This window comes from Balearica regulorum, chromosome 1 (assembly GCF_011004875.1).
Source record: "Balearica regulorum gibbericeps isolate bBalReg1 chromosome 1, bBalReg1.pri, whole genome shotgun sequence".
NCBI lineage: Eukaryota > Metazoa > Chordata > Aves > Gruiformes > Gruidae > Balearica > Balearica regulorum.
This window is the reverse complement of record NC_046184.1, coordinates 192,955,260-192,973,338: the sequence shown is the minus strand read 5'-3', so window position 1 is coordinate 192,973,338 and position 18,079 is coordinate 192,955,260. Positions and strand designations below refer to the sequence as shown.

The 18,079-nt window shown below is 34.0% G+C and overlaps 1 protein-coding gene across 6 annotated transcripts in view; it reads left to right on the top strand.

Moving 5' to 3' along the window:
- Positions 1 to 18,079, top strand: part of NBEA (neurobeachin) — a 524,026-nt gene that overhangs the window by 119,371 nt on the left and 386,576 nt on the right. For all 6 annotated transcript variants that reach the window (XM_075741999.1, XM_075742002.1, XM_075742000.1 and 3 more), the window contains exons 6-8: positions 1,336 to 1,462; positions 8,588 to 8,707; positions 13,390 to 13,536. In XM_075741999.1, the coding sequence (XP_075598114.1) occupies positions 1,336 to 1,462; positions 8,588 to 8,707; positions 13,390 to 13,536 (394 nt within the window). The remainder of the gene's footprint in view (positions 1 to 1,335; positions 1,463 to 8,587; positions 8,708 to 13,389; positions 13,537 to 18,079) is intronic.

The following is an 18,079-nucleotide window of genomic DNA, read 5'->3' as shown; positions in this document are numbered from 1 at the left end:
TTAACTGTAGATTTCTGAAGATGGAATTAGGTCTATAACTATGTAATTTTTATGCATATTGAAATTGAGATTGTGTTTATATAGTGGGGTAGATGAAAGTTGTAGAATTTCAGCAGCTATTAAGTAAGATGAAATCTGAACTGAGTATTTGCATGTGCCTTTCATCTCTTAACGTTTCAATGAAAAACCTAGTAAAAATGTTTGATTATATGTTACAACAATGAAAACATTTAAAACATCATTATTGAAAAAATGTGAAATTATTTTATAAGTTCCCTACATTAAGGAAATAAGTACATGTTAATTAGTGGGTGACAGGAGTATATGGAAATGTTCAAAATTAATAATGTCTTTTTTTTTTATATACTTGAAAAGCTGCGTTTCAGAATTTATGGATGAAGTTCATCATTTAGACCTTGTATTTCAGCCATTGGTTATTTTTATGACCTGATTAGTAATGAGTTAAAAAAAAAAAAGACTAAGAGCTGTATAAAGTGTGCTCCATGTTAGTGATAGCAGACTTCTCTTTATTATACTTAACTTTTTAGAAGAGAATAAGTGAAATAGCTGTAGATATGGACTTACCTTTTAAAAAATGCTCTATGTAATGTCATCCATTAATTTCCACCAGCTGCTTTTGCAAAATGTCTTTTAAGAAGTCCAGATTTTCTCTTTACAATGCTTTTGTTTTCAAATACAAGTAGAGAAATGTATGAGCTTTCTGCATTATCTGTCTTTATGATATTTGTCAAAGGAAAGCTGGAAACCCTCACTAAACTTTGTTAAAATTGTAGTCCTTTATCAATTTGCCAAAATTAAATCCACAACTCAGATGATTAAAGCTTCATAGATCATTAGCCTAACTAAATCATAAGTCTTGAAAAATAAATATTTCTTCTGCATGGACGAATCCAAACTTGTATGTCATACTGGCCACATTAGTCTCCCAAACCCATAAAATTGTAAGGCATCTCACATTTTTTCTGTGATGGATTTTTCTATACAACTTAAATCAGATGTCTTATTTTAAATAATGATTAATTAGGAAACTGAGGGGAAAAACTGACAGATACAATATTTACCATCTTGGATTTCTGTAAAGAGAAAAAAAAAAAAAAGAGTACTGACTTTTAGAATGTAGCCTGGAATCAAGTTAGTGATGAAGGTTAGTAGCTCCCTCCAAAGAAATGGCAGGGAGAGAAAGGAAATTGGGTTCACCATTCCAGATACTCATTTATTTTCTTTCTCATGGCAATTTAAAGTAGTGTTTGGACCTTGTTTTATTTTACAGTTTTTCTCCTTTTTCCAATTTCATTAATAATTCTTTCTTTTCAGTTTCCGCACTAGCAAAGGTGTTGGGTATTCTGCTCATTTTGTTGGCAACTGCTTAATAGTTACATCACTGAAATCAAAAGGCAAAGGCTTCCAGCACTGTGTGAAGTATGATTTTCAGCCACGCAAGGTAAGCAACGTGGTATTCACAATAAATACTAACATTGAAAATGTGACAAAGTGCTTCTGGGAAGAAGTGCTAAAAACCTTTTAGTGCCAAGTGTTACTAATAATCTATAATTTCTCCGATGGTCATGCAAAGTTTTATGTCAGTTACAGTCAAGAATCAATTCACGAAACATGTATTAATTTATAAAGTAACACTTCTATAAAATCAACCTATTTTTAAAAATACAACTTAATTAGCTTCAGATAGAGAAGAATTTTGAGTATTTGTAAAATGGTTGTATTTTATGTTGAAAAGGCCGCCATTCTATTTCTGAACACTCCGTACTTAGTATCTTTGGTGCCAATGTCTGTAATAATTTTGCTGGCAATGCTAGAGTTTTGTTGTCTATTGCTGGGAGATATAAGGCTCTGAACTTTCTTCTATATTAGTGGTGTTTTGGGATTTCTCATTTTTCATAGTAAATCTGGTTTATTTCTCTAGATCATATTAATGTTCATTTCTACTGTATGCCTAGTAGTCCTAGGAGAACAATGATTCTGCTGGCTTCAATATTTCAGTTAGTTGACTGAAGCATTGACTTTTCCATCCAGTGAACATTATGTGTTTGTCACTGATAACAGCCTATATGTATTTTGCTGTGAAGCTCATTTCATTTTTATATTGGCCTTAGAATTTGTATATTGAATTTCAGTACTTGTTTTGTTTTGAGAAACGAATCTCTTTGGGAGGGATTGCCATTGTTCACTCCTCAGCTTTATGTTCTACAATTTTTCTTGGTATTTGTGATTCAGAATCACTGATTCTAATTCTGTCATGTAGCTTTGAGATCATTTGTGGTTTTTTAAAACATAGTAATGTCTTTTTCTAACATATTACTCGGGGATGTATAAAGCCTTATAAACACATATCTGCTGAGTGTATTGAAATGAATCAATTCTGTTTTGCAAATTTTATTTACTTTTATAGCCAGAAAAGAATTTTTATGACAGTTCAGTTTTGAAGTAGCATGTCTGATGCTACTGATAAACACTCAACCTAGGAACAAATGAAATTGATAACTTTTGTATTTTGTTATTGATAACTAGCTTTTGGGATCTAGCTGATCATTTATTTACTTGTTATATTTTATCAAGATATTCTTTTGATAATTATTATTATGAATGACTAACTTCCTTCATGCCATCCCTGGAAAATTTTAGCTCTTTCTACTCTACTTAAATCACAGTTAAATTATATATTCAAGCCAGCTGATCAAAGCTTTATGTAGGCAGATCGGAAAGATACTATGTTCATGTAAAGATCTTCCCACTGTTAACTATGATGTCATATGACACCATTCAAATATGTATAATATGTAATATTAGTTTAAAACTTTAAGGCATGTTAAGTGGATACTTTAGGTTTTAATTAGTGTATTTTAACAACATAATGAAAGCAATTATTTATTTAAAAAAAAAACCAAACCTGGAGAAATTTGGTCATCATCTCCCCAAATAGAAAATGTGGGTGTAGTAAAATTGACTTCTCAATAGAGCTAAACTAGCTTTGGTAGTGTGGCATTTAATATGTCTATACTGCTTTTTGCAATGCCAAAGTGAAATTTTTGTGTATTAGTAAGCCCCAGTAATTTTCATTCCCTTGAGTTCCAGCCTCAGCATCAATCCTTGTAAAAGTATGAACAGGAAAGCACAGTAGTCAAGAGCAAACAGCTTTATTTGGTGTTTCTAATTCTGAGCGCCTATGTTAATTGTACTACAGACTGAAATAAGTAAGTTCCACATTTTGGAAGTACTTTGTGTGTGATGCCTCATCTCTCTGTACTGTACTATGGAGTAAGAATGTGACTTACTCAGCAGTGGGTGATTAAACTTGAAAGATTTCAGAAGTATAAAAAATTGACAGGCTGTTATCAGAAGTGTCTTTGAGTACTACCTAAAAAAGCTCTTGTTATAGCAGAGAGGCATGGTCTTGGTGCATTTTTGAGAAAATAATATAGGGAAGGAGACTGCCAGATGAACTTAAAAGAAAATTGTTTTACTTGCTTCAAATTTTCATTTTTTTTTAAAATGGGAATTTTTCAACTTGAAGAAAAATTGTGTGCAAGATTATACAACTTGGTTTGGTTCATTGTGTAGTAGTAAAGTCCTGAAAACCATGTCCTCAGATACAGAACAGAAGAGAAATCAACAGAACACCTGTACAACATCAGCAAAGAACATTCACATAAATGAGACATAGGTAATAGGAAATTATGAGACATACATATATCCCTGCTTCTGTGTATCTAAAAAATAAAACAGAAACTGGAATGTCTATTTTAAATGAGGTTACTGACATGATAGAGTATGATAAGAAGTATCATAAATCCTAGAATCACAGAATCATAAACTTTGGTTGGCTTGATCATCAGCGGGCACTCATGGCAAATTGTACTTACAGTTACGAGTGACAATGGGGCAGATCTTGCAATAGAGCAGTGATGCCCTGTGTTAAAGACTTAATCAGGTAAATAAGTCAATTTTAACAATAAATAACAGAGTTTCTGTGACCTGAAAATCAGTAACTAAGTAGGAAAACCATACTACTCAGATTAAATTATTAGCCACATGATAAGGATGTTTATAGCATCTGTGATGAACTAGCAAAGATCAGAAAGCATACTAATATAAAGAAGCTTACATTACCTTGCTATAACTGGGTGCATCTTACTGGGACGAGAGTTCAAACTTTTAAATACCAGAAGCATTTGGATTTTTTTCTTTTTGAAACTTTTAGAGAGCTCAGAGGTTGACTCTTGCTTTACGTTGTCTTGAGAAATGCAGAATATGCTTGAGTATACAGGATTTTCTATTTTTCTTTTTAAAGGAACTGCAAAGAACTGCCCTCACTTCTTTAAAAAAAAAAAAAAAAAAAAAAAGGAGAGAAGCAGTTAAAAGATGGAGGTGTTTGATAGTGGTATGGAAATTACTTAAATCCAAAGATACAAAAGGCTAAGAGCAAATATACTATCAGTCAAAAAAATCCAATTGGAAGTTTAAAAGTTCCTCACAGCGTACCTGAGAACAGAAAAATAGCAAAGTAGAGACCTTTGGAAGTCAAAAGAAGTTATTCAGAAAGTGGAAGTTGTATCAAAATGAAGAATACTTAGAAAAGTATAACTTAGAGTGAATTATATGTAAGATGATAAGACAATTCAATATTTTTTTTCCCAGTCTATAGGGACAATTAGATGACTAAGGCTTAATAGGAGCCCTTGAAGAATATAGTATCATAACAAAAAAGTTAAATGAATTAGTTGCATCATTGTTTACTGCAAGACGAGTCAATGGGAATGAGTCAGAGGAAGTGTCTCAAATGGAAATGTCAGTAGAAGAGATATAGAAATCAATATAAAAGATAGTAATTAATTGCCAGGACCTTACAGTAGGCACCCCAAAGTTCCAATGAAATGTTAATATGAAATTTGCTAAACTTTTAATCATGGTATATAATCTATTTTGTCAAACAAAAGGCTGGTGAAAAATTATACAAATTTTAGGAAAAGGCTTTGCTGATATTTAGAATTATATATTATCATGCCTGATTTCTTAAGCATCAAAATGGGGTAGAAGCTAGAAAGAAGGAAAAGAAGGATTAGGAAATACATAGATAAACATATCAGGGACAAAGCAATGCAATATTGCACCGGAAGTCTTGTCCCCCACTTCTGTTGATATATTTGAAGGATTCTTATTGTGCATAAGAACAGGTTTGTGAGCCAGTTGATACATGCTGTGTGGATTCCCCAAGAACTTTAGGCATTATACTCCTCTGAAAGCCTTAAAGAAATTATACTATCATGCAATAAGATAATTTTTATTTGTTAAAATGCAGGGATGGAAGGATACGAAGCAAGTGAGCAAGCAGGAATCTCAGAAGGATCTTTATTTTCCTGTTGATGAAAATGCATTGTGGACTCAACTCAGTGGAGTTTGTCGTCCTCTATTTTAGGAACTAGCTTTGATAACCTATGTTGCTTGTTTTATCTAGATTGATACTAGTTACAAATATGACACAAAGAGTAAACCATTTTTTAATACTTGAATACTTCCCTGGCTAAAAAGAAATGATAGTTTAAAATGTAAATTTAGTTAATTCAAGTGCAGGGGGTTAGTTCTGATAATACGCTAGGATAGAGTCTATGTGCATATGTGTGTGTGTGCATGTGTATTCAAGTAAAGAAAAGCTCAGTGTTTTTTGAGAGCTTGCCTTGTGGGTCAGAGTAACAGACATAGGTAGTGCTCTGACAGCAGCAATGCTAAAGATTCAAAAAAGTTGCGTGGAAGAAGTGAGACTTGAACTAAAATAAGCTGCATGTGCATGAATGGGGGTTAACATGGGGGAGAAAGAAAAGATTATAAAAAGTAGATTATATAACTTTCCTAAAATTTTACATGGATGCCAAAGCCCTCCCAAGATAGCATTGCACATTTTAGTTCCTTATAGGCTCTGTGGACAGTGTTTAAACAAAAGTAATGAACTATTTATTTCCAAATGAATGAGTCATGTACTAAGCTTAAGCTACACCCAGGGAGAGTCTTACAAACTGGTATGTTGTCAGAAATGCTCTTACAGCACTGCAAAAGAAAAATCAGAGATAGATAAATGGATAAAACTTGGGGCTTATGGCTGTCAGCTGATTTCTGCTGCAAAAGTATCAGAACTGGAAATATGAGTAAAGAATTATTAAAGGTAAAACTTTAAATAGTGCTATTGCAAAGAACACCTGCTGTTGGGATGAAAGTATTTAAAATCATCATCACTCAGTGGAGATTATTGGTAAATTAACCTTTGAATGAAAGAGATAAGGGAATTTTTCTTTGAAGAGATTTATGTTAGGTCGTGTGGGAGCTTTGGAAAAGAAGTGTTGGTGAAAGCAGAGCTCTAGTCATGCAGTTTGCACTTAGTTTCTGATTAGCATAGTCACCAGTTAAGCTTCTAGATTTTGAGTTATGAATATTTTATTGAATTTATGGTGGATGTTCTTTTCTGAAATAGAATTTGCCTACAAAATGAGGAACAAAATTTGCTTATTGAGTTGTGGGTTTGTTTTTTGATTTTTTGATTTTTTGAGGGGTGAGGAGAGTAGCCTACAAAAAATACTTTGTCCATCATTGCCTGGAAAAAAGAAATTACACTGGCCACATGTGACTTCAGAAGCCAAAGCTGTAGCAGTGTGTCCTTAATCTAGTATTGCCCAATAAATCTGTTTACTTGGATATGCAGTAAGTGAGATAGATACTTTTATGTACTATTGTATGATTACTAGGTTTTTTTCCCCCTTCTGTTAACTGTAGGTTTTAAGGGAGGAAAAATGAAAATATATTTTTAAAGACCTGGAAACAGTTGTGAAAAAATATTCTAAAAAGTATTCTAATATATATAGATAATAATAACAGAATACAGCTCAATTCAAGGACTATGGCAACGATTATTGTCAAAATATATTTTGCTGTATGCTTTTAATTTGTAATTCTGTGCTCTGTCTTATTTCAACATCAACATGTGACAACTTTTTGGTTTTATTTTCTCTGATAGAGGGAGGCAGATTTTTATATTAGTAGGCTCTGTATCTACTTACTCCAGCTTAGAGACAGTCACCAAGTGACATTAAAATAATGCCCCGAGGGACGCAGAAGTTCTCTGCTTTGAAAAAAATGAGACTTAGCTGAACAGAAATTCAAAAGATGATAATTGAAACAGATACCAAGAAAAGGAAGACAAGTAAAGTGTAAATTACTATTCCAAATTATTAAAATATGAACTGCTGTTTTCAAGACAGATGAGCTGACTGTTTCACAGAATCAATAAGACTGGAAAGGGATGTGCTGAGACAGTCTAGTGTCACCCTGCGTTCCAAGAAAGGACACCTAGATCGGGTCGTTCTGGATGTCATCCAGTCGGGTTTTGAATATCTCCAAGCAAGGAGACTCCACAGTTTCTCTGAGCAACCTGTGCTAGTGTTTGACCATCCTTACTGCTTACTACCACCCTTCTTATATATGTTTAAATGGAGTTTCCTGTATTTCAATTTGTGCCCGTTGCCTCTGGTCCTGTCACTGGATACTAGTGAGGAGTCTCTGTCTCCATCTTCTTTATTCCCTGTGCATCAAGTATTTATAGACATGGACAAGATCCCCCTGAGCCTTCTCTTCTCCTGGCTAAACAGACCTATACCTCAGCCTCTCCTCATGTGTCAGAGGCTTCAATCACTTAATTGTCTTTGTGGCCTTCTCTGGACTTTCTCCAGTATGTCCATTTTTCGTCTGGTTTGTGTATATACTGAAATAATTCGGACACCCACTATAGTTAAGTATGAGTTGATTTGCAGATCTTAGAGATTAAATTTCCATTCCTAGTCTTAGATGATTTTAAAGGTTCAATTTTAATGGAAACTTAAGGTTTTCTTCTTGAACTTACCCATCATGGACATAACAATTCCTGTTGAACAGATTATTTGAAAATCACCATAGCTGTACTTGAAAGCATTTTACTATGATGCTTTCTCTGTTTGATTATATAATGCATTTTTAACAATATGATAGTTGTCCAGAAATTGGTGGAATGATAAAGAACAGAAGAAGAAAATCATATGAAGCAATCAGAATGATATCTTAAACTGGGCTGTAAAATTTGCTGTTGTGAATTTTTTCCTTTTATTTAATAATTTCTGACAGAGAACTATGAGAAAAAGCAGAGATATGTGATATGAATTTGTTAAGGTAAGCGCACGTAGAACTGGATTTCCCATCAGAACTCAGTTGTGTTTTGTGTTACAGCTTATGGTGTTTAAATTAAATTACACTTTCAGGAATGGAAGTATATTGAACTTTTTAATTGTATGTATGCATTTTTGGTTCTAATCCCATAAAGGGATGCAGGTAGGTACATCATTACATTTAGGCACGGTTCTGCTGACTGGACTTGAAGTTCCACTGACTTGACTTTTAATTATACGAGTTTGCAAGGATTCATCTGTTTGTATAACTTGACAAGACTGGTCACTTATTTTTAATGCCATTCATTAACTTTATATTTTATAGCATAAAACCTCCCACTATATACTGTTTTTCCATGTCTTTCCAGTGGTACATGATAAGCATTGTACACATCTATAATCGATGGAGAAACAGTGAAATACGATGTTACGTGAATGGTCAGCTGGTATCTTATGGTGACATGGCCTGGCATGTTAACACGAATGATGTAAGATTTTATTTTTTTCCCGTCTCACAGATTTTCATTTTAAAGTAAATTGAAAAAGAAAAAAGGTACTATGTCTGTTTTCTCTAGATCTTTGCAAATTTTCTTTTTTTAACTTTCTCCTTTAATCTCTCTTCCTTATTTATGTACTTAATAAAATGTAATATTATTGATTTTATATATTAATATTTTTCAGAATATTGGGGATTTGGGGGGGGCTGTATTTTACATAGCTACTTTAATGATATTTTCAGAGGTTTTGCTTGGAGATACTGTTACAGATAATATTTTTAATACATGATATCTTATAGAGGATGCTGATTACAATGGATTAATACTTAGCTCTTTCCATAGGAAAAGATGGTAGTTACACATTTTACAGATTTAACTTGAGAAAAGTCCTTAAGAAAAACTGATTGATTCTGCCAAATGACTATGCATATTGCTAATGTCTATGAAAGTACTCAATTTTTGTATTATATTAAGTACTGTGTTCGGTTCAAGAGGAGATATTTGTTAATGGTTAAAAGATTCCCACGCTTTTTGCATTATTGAACTTTATATTTTAAGTAGGTTTTTTAATTGCAGTAGAACTGAGTAGGCTGAACTATGATCAGTCATATTGCTTTAAGAACTGTATAAGTATAGTAAGAGGTCATTTCTTCTATGCAGAGTTTACAATTTTATACCAGCAAGATAGATAGATAGACAAAATCTAAAAGCTAGAAAACAGAAGCATGGAGAAGTGTCAAGAGATTTATAGTATTTAGCAAAGTCAGAGTTCTTACATCTGTCTCCCAGTAATAAGTATATTTTACCTTTAGTTGTTTAACTTGACATTAGCAAACAGGCAGTTGACCAATATTAAAAATGCTGTGCTAAGTATTAAGATATTAATATTTAATTAATATTGTTAGCAAGTACAAATTAACTGCTACAGAATTACATCCCTGAAATACTGACCAATTTTCTTGGGTAGTAAACTTTTACAGAGATATGTCCTCCCTTATGGTCATTCAAACCAGTTGAAAGATATTGAGAGATGTACAGTTGCATAGCATTAGTCAGCTCAGAGCAAAGATACAGTGATCTTGCATCTGCTTGTCCCACAGGCAGAAAGCAGTCATTTTTACCTGGAGAAGACTGCATGTATACCTGTAAATACACTTGTATCTGTTAATTGGTCTGAGTTCAAATTAATGGTATATTCTTACAGGAAATGCATCTGTTTTCATATTTTTTATATTTAAATTCTTTTAATGAATTCTAAACAGATTGCAATTTTTTTGTGTGTGCTTTCTTTTCGTACCTTCTGCTTTGGGGGGTTTGAGAGTCTACACCTAATGGTGCAGAAAATAGACACTTTTTCTGGCTCAGAGTTCTGATTGAGGGAGGCAAAGTGATTCTCTTGTGCTTTGCCTTCAGCTAAAGCTAGGCTTTCAGAGTTGCTTGATTCATCAGCTTGCTACACTTCTGTTATTTCTTATTTATAATATAATTCTTAGTTGTTTCTGACTGCCTGTATAGGATAAGGAAGCTCTTTTGTACTTAAGGAAATTAACTGTCTTCTGCTAAATTCTAGAGGCAAAGTTGGATTTGAAAGGGAGAGAACCTTAATTAAAGAAGGAGGGCTCTGCTTGCCAAAGCTTCCGATCATCATTCTTTATTTTCTTGGTAGCATTTCTACTTTCAAGAAAAGGCAAGCCTTTCAGTTTTTGCAGATCATAGTTTCTCATTGGTAATATAAAGTTTTTTTGTGATAGGTGAGAATGTGGTGATTGAAAAGCCAGCTGAGGTCTGAGAGGATCTGGGCTGAGTTGTTATTTATATGGTGTGGGGATCTGTAATCCTTAATGATAAATGCTTCACAGGAAGAGCTGCTCCTTCTATGCATATTTTCTTCACAGTTTCCTTTCTACTTTCTCATGTAACAGAAGTACAATCTTTTCTTAAGGTGAGATTGGTTTACCAAGCTTTAGATGTTTTGATGTAAGTCTTTTAAGTTTCTGCTAAGGTTTTACTTTGTCCACTGGAGAATAAACTAAGTTATAAAAGACACTAGTTATCATCAGCTCTCTATTTTTAATAAAAAAAAAAAATCTGTTATATCAGAATTAGGAAACAGAGTGGAAAGAGGGAGAAATGCAGGAAAGATGTATGAATGTAACAGTGTGTAAATTGGAAGAGTTTGGCTATTAATTACAGCTGTTAGATTAGGAATTTTCCCCAGTTATGGGAAATAACATGAGAGAAGCATAAAACTTGTCTTCAAGATGTAGAATATGGAGATATTGAGGTTTGGTAGATGATTTTTGTTCAGATAACTGGATGAAGATAAACTTGATGATGTCCTGATGTCTTTCACAAAACTTTGCATTTCCATTATAAGGTAAGGAAACTGGAGAAGGATTTTAAAAGTTGACATAAGTGGTGAAAAGCCAACAGGTTGATGACATCAGTAGCACTTGGGTTGCATTTGAAAGAAGGCTTATAAGCATCAAAAATATTAAGGATAAAGTTATGTCTTTAAGTAACAAGGTACATAAGTCCCAAGAGTTTAATTTTTTATGTAAATGAAATAGGAAGATTTGGACCAAGGCACTGAATGAAGCAGATCTGTCAGTCACCTCACCTTGGGGTCATTAATGACATACTACTAGAGATGTACAGAAATAAACAAACAAACTTGGATCAGTTGGTGTCTGTCAGGTTTAAAACTGTGGAAATGTGAGATGGGTGGAGGAAGACCAAATGAGCTGTGAGTACTGGGTGCTGATTTTTTAAGTAAATGAATGGGTGAATCAATCTGAAACAGAAGTGAATAAAACCTACTAGAAGATCAGGAGTAAGCCATCCCCTCCAATTAAAAATAATGGAAACACCTAATCCAGAATGAAGCACCAGAAATCAGGAAAGTGTAATCTGGTAAGAATGAAAAAAGACAACTGGAAATTACTACAGGTTAACAGACCTAGAATGTAATTACATGTAAAACTAGGAATCCATTGAGAGCTACAATGGCTGTTTTACAATTAACGATAACTAGAATAATCCAGGAAAACACCCTCCCTTGTAATAGGCAGGAATGTGTGTCTCAGAATTTGTAAGTATAAACTAGGAAAAAGGGTGGCATCAGTAGCTGAAACAAATTCCTCAAATAAGCATTGAAATTGCAATTGCTCAGCATGAATTGACTTAACGCTTTCTGACAGTAATGGTGCAGGTGTCTGTAAAGCCTTCAAGGCTAAGAAGACTTTACTGAAAATTGTTAGGAAGTTTCACCATTAGATTTACCAGTAGTCAAAGTGGTTTCATAGCCTGTATTTTGCACTGTGCATCCTGTGCAAAAAGACTTTGTGAATCAATTTTGATGTAGTTTTTTTCAGATTTTTTTTTTAGTTTTGTAAAAAAAAATTTCTAAAAAAAAATTAGAAATTCCAAGGGAAAAAAAATAAAAGAGGTATTTGGTCAAAAGAGGGTAAATCAGAGATAAAATCCTCAATACTTTTTACCTCACCTCATTGCAAAGCTGAGCTCCAAATCTTTGACTTCCTAACTCTTTAGACAGTCTCCTTTTCCTTGTTAACAGCTTATCCACCTAAATCAGTTTCTGTAGCAGTTCACCATATTTGATTCCATTCTCCAGACTGACAAAAGTTCTTCTTAGGCTAAAACTCAGCATCCAAGCAAGATGAAAAAACAGGCTTATTAATGCAGATTCTACTGGTTTGCTGATTCGGGTCAAAAAGTGAGGCCTGATCCGTGTTTCCATTAAATAAAATGTATGTGACTCAAGGAAGCCAAGAGAATAGCCTTGCAAAGATCCTTGTGCTTTCTGTTGTTGTCTTCTTGTGCTGGGTCTTGTTTTCCAGTTCCCTGGATCTTTAGTCTAGACAATTAAGTTCTAAACTTTGTTTCATCTGGAAGCATTTTTTCTTGGAAGCACCTGAAGAACTTAACCTAATTCTTGCAAAAAAAATTAAAGTGGAAAAAAAAAAAAGCCACAAAAACCCACTTCAAATCTGAAATAATAGGAAATGGACAGGTGGAGAACTGCAGAAGGTCTTTGTGCAGAGGGATAGTTGCTGGAAGGACGAATGGAACATAACATCTCTTGTAACCGTAGAAGAAGACAGAAGAGTTTTAGGTCAAACCAAACCATTATAGGTTGTGGTCATAGAGGAAGACTGTGCACCAGCTGCAAACTAGAAAAATTCATGTTTGTTTTTTGGTGCTAGCGATGTTTAGTTCTGTTATCACAACAGGGAAAGAAGGGTGCATTTCAGCGCATGTTCTTGTGTGTTAGCAGTGGGAGTTCTGATTATAATTACAAGGAACATCAAGGCTTTCACATTTCCTAGAAGGCAATAGGGAAGGTTATTTGGTGCTTGAATGTACTGTTCTAATTTTCTCTGCTGTGTGTCAAACAATTAATAAAAAAAAAATCCTAAAAGCCAATTATAAACAGCATTGTAATACTGACCCATAAAAAAAATAATGCTATGATATTCAAAATGAAGTTGTTCACTACAGGGAATCAGGTACTGAAGTAATAAATGATTGATTTATTTTCTTAATTAGAGTCTCCCTTTATTTTTTTTGGCTTCAGTAGCTGTACATGAATATTATTTCATTGTATAGTTTGTATGACTAAACTTCATTAACATTGCCTCTTTCTGATACAGAGCTATGATAAATGTTTTCTTGGCTCTTCGGAGACTGCTGATGCTAATAGAGTGTTCTGTGGCCAGCTTGGAGCAGTGTATGTATTCACTGAAGCACTCAACCCAGCACAGATTTTTGCAATACATCAGTTAGGATCTGGATATAAGGTAATAATGGAACTTGAAAAATGTAAAACTGGAAAAAGAAAATAATTGATAGATATAGTTGGAAGATATGTATGCATGTAGATATTCCTTTTAGAATTATGTAGAACTATGTGATTGTTTTCAGCAACAGGCTATTTCTTCAAGTGTCCTAACTAACCTTAATTTCCACCAGCTTTTTGAAAGATGCAAGTCATTTCTTTAAAGCATAACATATTTTTATGTGAAATTTATGACTCAGGGTCATAATCAGAGTAGAGCAATTTTGTATTTGATGTACTGGATACCAGGGCAATACCCTTCTTTTCTACTGTTTGTATTTAGACAACATTTAGATTCTAATAATATTAATTTGGTGTTCTGAAAATGATTGCTCTAAATCATTTGATGACAGCTAATACTTGAATGACAGTGACAGTTGAAAATATCTTTTATGTTATGTATATAGTGTGAATAGCCAAATATATGTAAAGGTTACTTGGAGAAGAAGTAGTCTATTGCATACAGTCGATAGTTAAAACCTGCCTTGAAACTAAAAATGTTCAGTCAGTCAAGAGAAGTGTATCACCTGTGCAAACAAGGAGTACTTTATTCCAAACTTAATACTGTATTTTGTTTGAACAAATATTTCTGCAAATGTTTTTTTGGTCATACGAAAGAAAGTAATGTAACCTTATACTTCTTAATAATAAATGTAGTAAATCCTTATGAATTTATTAAGTTCCTGGATTTGCAGCAGCGTACTGAAGTGACATCAAATAGGAATAATGCTTTCATTTGTTTGAAGAAGTGAAAATTATTATGTAATATTTTGTGAGTGTTGAAGGGGTTCATAAGGCATACACATTCTCACGCTAAACGACGTTTCCAGTAGTTACTGCACTAACCTTATTACAGTGTTGTCAAATTACCTTGCTTGATTCATAGGCTTCCCTTAAACTAAATTTCTTCATACTTGTAGCTTCTTACTGATTTTGGTAAAATGGGAGTGAGATGAAATTTAATACTTTGGGGATATTTTTCTTTGATATATCATGTTTTTATGTTTAAGTCATGTTCCCAGCACAGTTAATGCCTCCTTCCTCTCTGAAGGAGGCATTCCTTCCTTGTCTAAGAATCTGAAAGTATATTTTACTAATAGCAGTTAAAAAGAGGAGGTTCCTAGAGCAAGACCCTAGAAATAACACAATTTCTTTCTTTAACTTCCTTATTTCCAATAAATACGACAAAACAGAACCCTTTTTTCTCACCTTCTTCCAACCCAAGCTCTACCCACAACCAAAAAAAGGAACCACGTCCTGTAATTTAGAGATCTCAGGGCACTAATTGTGGCTTTCACTCAAAGCGTGCCTCTTTCATGTCTCAATTAAATTTATTTCTGTAAATTCTTTCAGATTCTGTGTGGGTGCAAAGGTCCATCAGTTCCGAACACTTCAGTATTGTATTTCATAGTCCAAGGGAGCCTCAACTGACACTTAGCTCTAATTGCTGGACATTAGAGATCACGTTCTTGCTCTTACCTGGCTTGCTGATGCAAACTGGCTTTTCAGAAACTTTTAAGTAGTTCACTATGCATCTTGTTCATTCTAACTGTTGATACTGTTATCCAACTGTGAGAATCAACTGTTCGACTTTTCCAAAAAAGCAACTATTCTAGATGCATTCTGAATTCCGGTTGTGCCAAAGCTTTTCTCCCAAAGAAGGATTATTCAAAATACTTGAGAATTTTTGGAGAATGTCTTCATACAGATGTTTTTTTCTTTCCTATGACTGTCTATGGTAGTTCCTTTGATATAAAATTCTTACTTTAGCCCACTCTATCCCAGGATTCTTTAGGGAAAGCGACCATCCCTTATTTAGTGCTCTACCTGCTTTGTTCATGACAAGAGACTATGATTTTGCCTCTCATTCAACTACCCATACAATCATTCATAAAGTCCGTAGTCTACAATGATTGCCCTTAAGACCTCTGGGTTACAGAGAAATCTGCATACTCTACCAGCATACCAGAGCACAGGACAGTACAGTAGGCACACATCTGTGAATATATGTAGTATGCAATGTTCCAAGTAACTCCAAAGCCACAAAGTTCAGGAAAAGGCAGTTCTTGATCTACAAAGCAAAGTGAACCTGTAGTACCTTGACCCACCCCTGTTCTGTGATGCAGGTGGAAGGAATGGATTTTAGGATTAACTAGAGAAGATATTAAGCTTGACTTATTAATTTTATATAATATATATAATATTTATATTATATTATTTATTGCACATTACATGCTTATTACAGAATGTTGTAACATAGAAACAGTTCATAATACTTCCATGCTGGTCTTGCTCAACATGTCCTTCTGAATGCATTTAGTTGTAACCAGCATGTCTCAATATAAAAATTTATTTATTAAGCAAATAGAGTTTACTTTGAAATACTAGATTTTCAATTGTAGCAAAAGGTCTTTTTTTTTTTTTTTTGAACAAAAAATGTTACATTGATTGTGTGAGTAGCAATATGGAAAAGCTGCCGCACTTAGTAACTATTGCATAGAAATTACATGTAATTAAACTTTTACAAGGGAAAGAGAGGAAAATATACTGGCAGTAGAACTATGCGATTTGTCTCTTCCCTGCAAGTCTTCCCAAATTCCCCAATACAGTGTCTTGAAATTTTAAATTATATTTAATAGAAACATAGTAGAATTCAATACTTGCATTCACAGGTTTTATCTGTAATAAAGCACGCTCGTTTTGAGTCTTGCAATTGCTGAACAGGACTTTTATCTACTATGTTGACACTTTCAGTTGCTAGAAAGGAAAAGGAAATGAGAGCAGCATCCTTGCTCTCACTGTGCTTTTTCTGCTAGTCATCCTTGTTCCCGAGCAGCAGAGAGAGAATCTGTCTCAGCTGAGATTGTGAGGGGCTGATAAACACAGAATAGAGGGGCAAGGAAGATAACGTGGGAGGAAGAGATGCATCTCATAGCAGGGTGTGGTGCTGTTTAGAAAGGGATGTTTCAACAAAGGCCTTTCCTAATAGCCCTGTCAAGTCTGCACCACTCCTCTTAACCCTGCCATATGCATTTCAGAACAAGTTATCAGATTATTCCGTATGTTGCTGCATCTGAGTTTGCTCTTGATCATTGCTGCAGTATCAATCTTTTTGTCTACAGAGGTTGGAATAAAAATACATTAATGCATGCACATACAAACACACACAAAATACTCTTGACAATTCAAATTTGCTGAACCTACAATAATAAAATGAGGTGAATGGTAATTCAAAAAGCAGCACTCTTGCTGCTAAAGAAAAGGGAAAGCTGCTGGTGTTTAAGTAGTGGTCCTGATCAAGCACAGCTTCTTATACTGGAGAAGACAGTGGATCCCATATATATTTTTACCATATATAGAATATGGTAAAACTAAGGCTCTTTTTTGCTGTCTTTATGCCCTCACACTGGTTGTACCAGATCTCAAAGTTGCATTCCTTCAGTCACCAGTAACTACTCATTTGCAATTTGAGCTGAATATCTTTTCTCTTTCTGTAGATCAATGGTAGTAACAAAGGAGTATCATATATCAGAATTTGTAGCCTCTCTTTCCATTCTGTTATAATAATCTTTTGGGTAGGAGACTAGCATTTCCAATTTATGATCACTTTTGTTATGCTTTGATGACAGAAAGTCCCTTTAATTCTTCTTTTTCTCCCAAAAATGTGAAGCAGTATTATATTCATAACTTATTTGTGCTTGACTTTCAAACAATGGTTTCTGATAAATTCTTGACACATAATAAACACTGAAAACTAGGAGGTAGAATAATGCCAAAATTTGTTACAAAACTTAATTTATTTTAACTTATGCAATTTAGAAAAGTACAAAATTTCATGGTAATGAAATGATATGAATTTTGTGTTGAAAAACTTTGACATATATAGAATGGCAAAATTAAGAAAAACTATATAGAGGTAAAACATTTTGAGCTTTGAGATCTGACAAAGCCTAGAGGCATGACGAATTTTCTAGGTAAGAAGTGTTTTCATGTGGTTAAACATCAAAATATAGTACATGCAGAAAGCAGAAATCTTTGGAAATCAATGAAATCACTAAATTATTTCTCTCTCTGCAGAAAGTACCCAGAGATTTATCTGTAAAGTTAAAAATGTCTTCTGGGGAGAAATAAATCATTACCTTCCTCAGGACAAATCTGTAATCTGTAGCAGTCATTTCCTGATAAGTGAGATGTAGCCAGCCATATCAACAGAGAGCTAACTCTGAAGTTCTAAGCATGATACTCAATGTTGGGGTTTTTCTACTTCAGTAAGTAGTGTGGCACAATAGGAACACATTTCTAGATTAAAACATTTGGGACTGAGGGCTGAATACCCATAGTTTGTGTATTTTGGGGGTTTTACTTCAGATTGGTTGTAGTCTGATCCTTTGGGCTGAATGACTACCACCAGTTGGGGGACATTTCAGTTTCAGCTGAAAGGAAGTCTCTTTGGTTCTGAACAGCTTTGCAGTATGAACAGAGCAGTAAGTGGGGATCACTGGGAG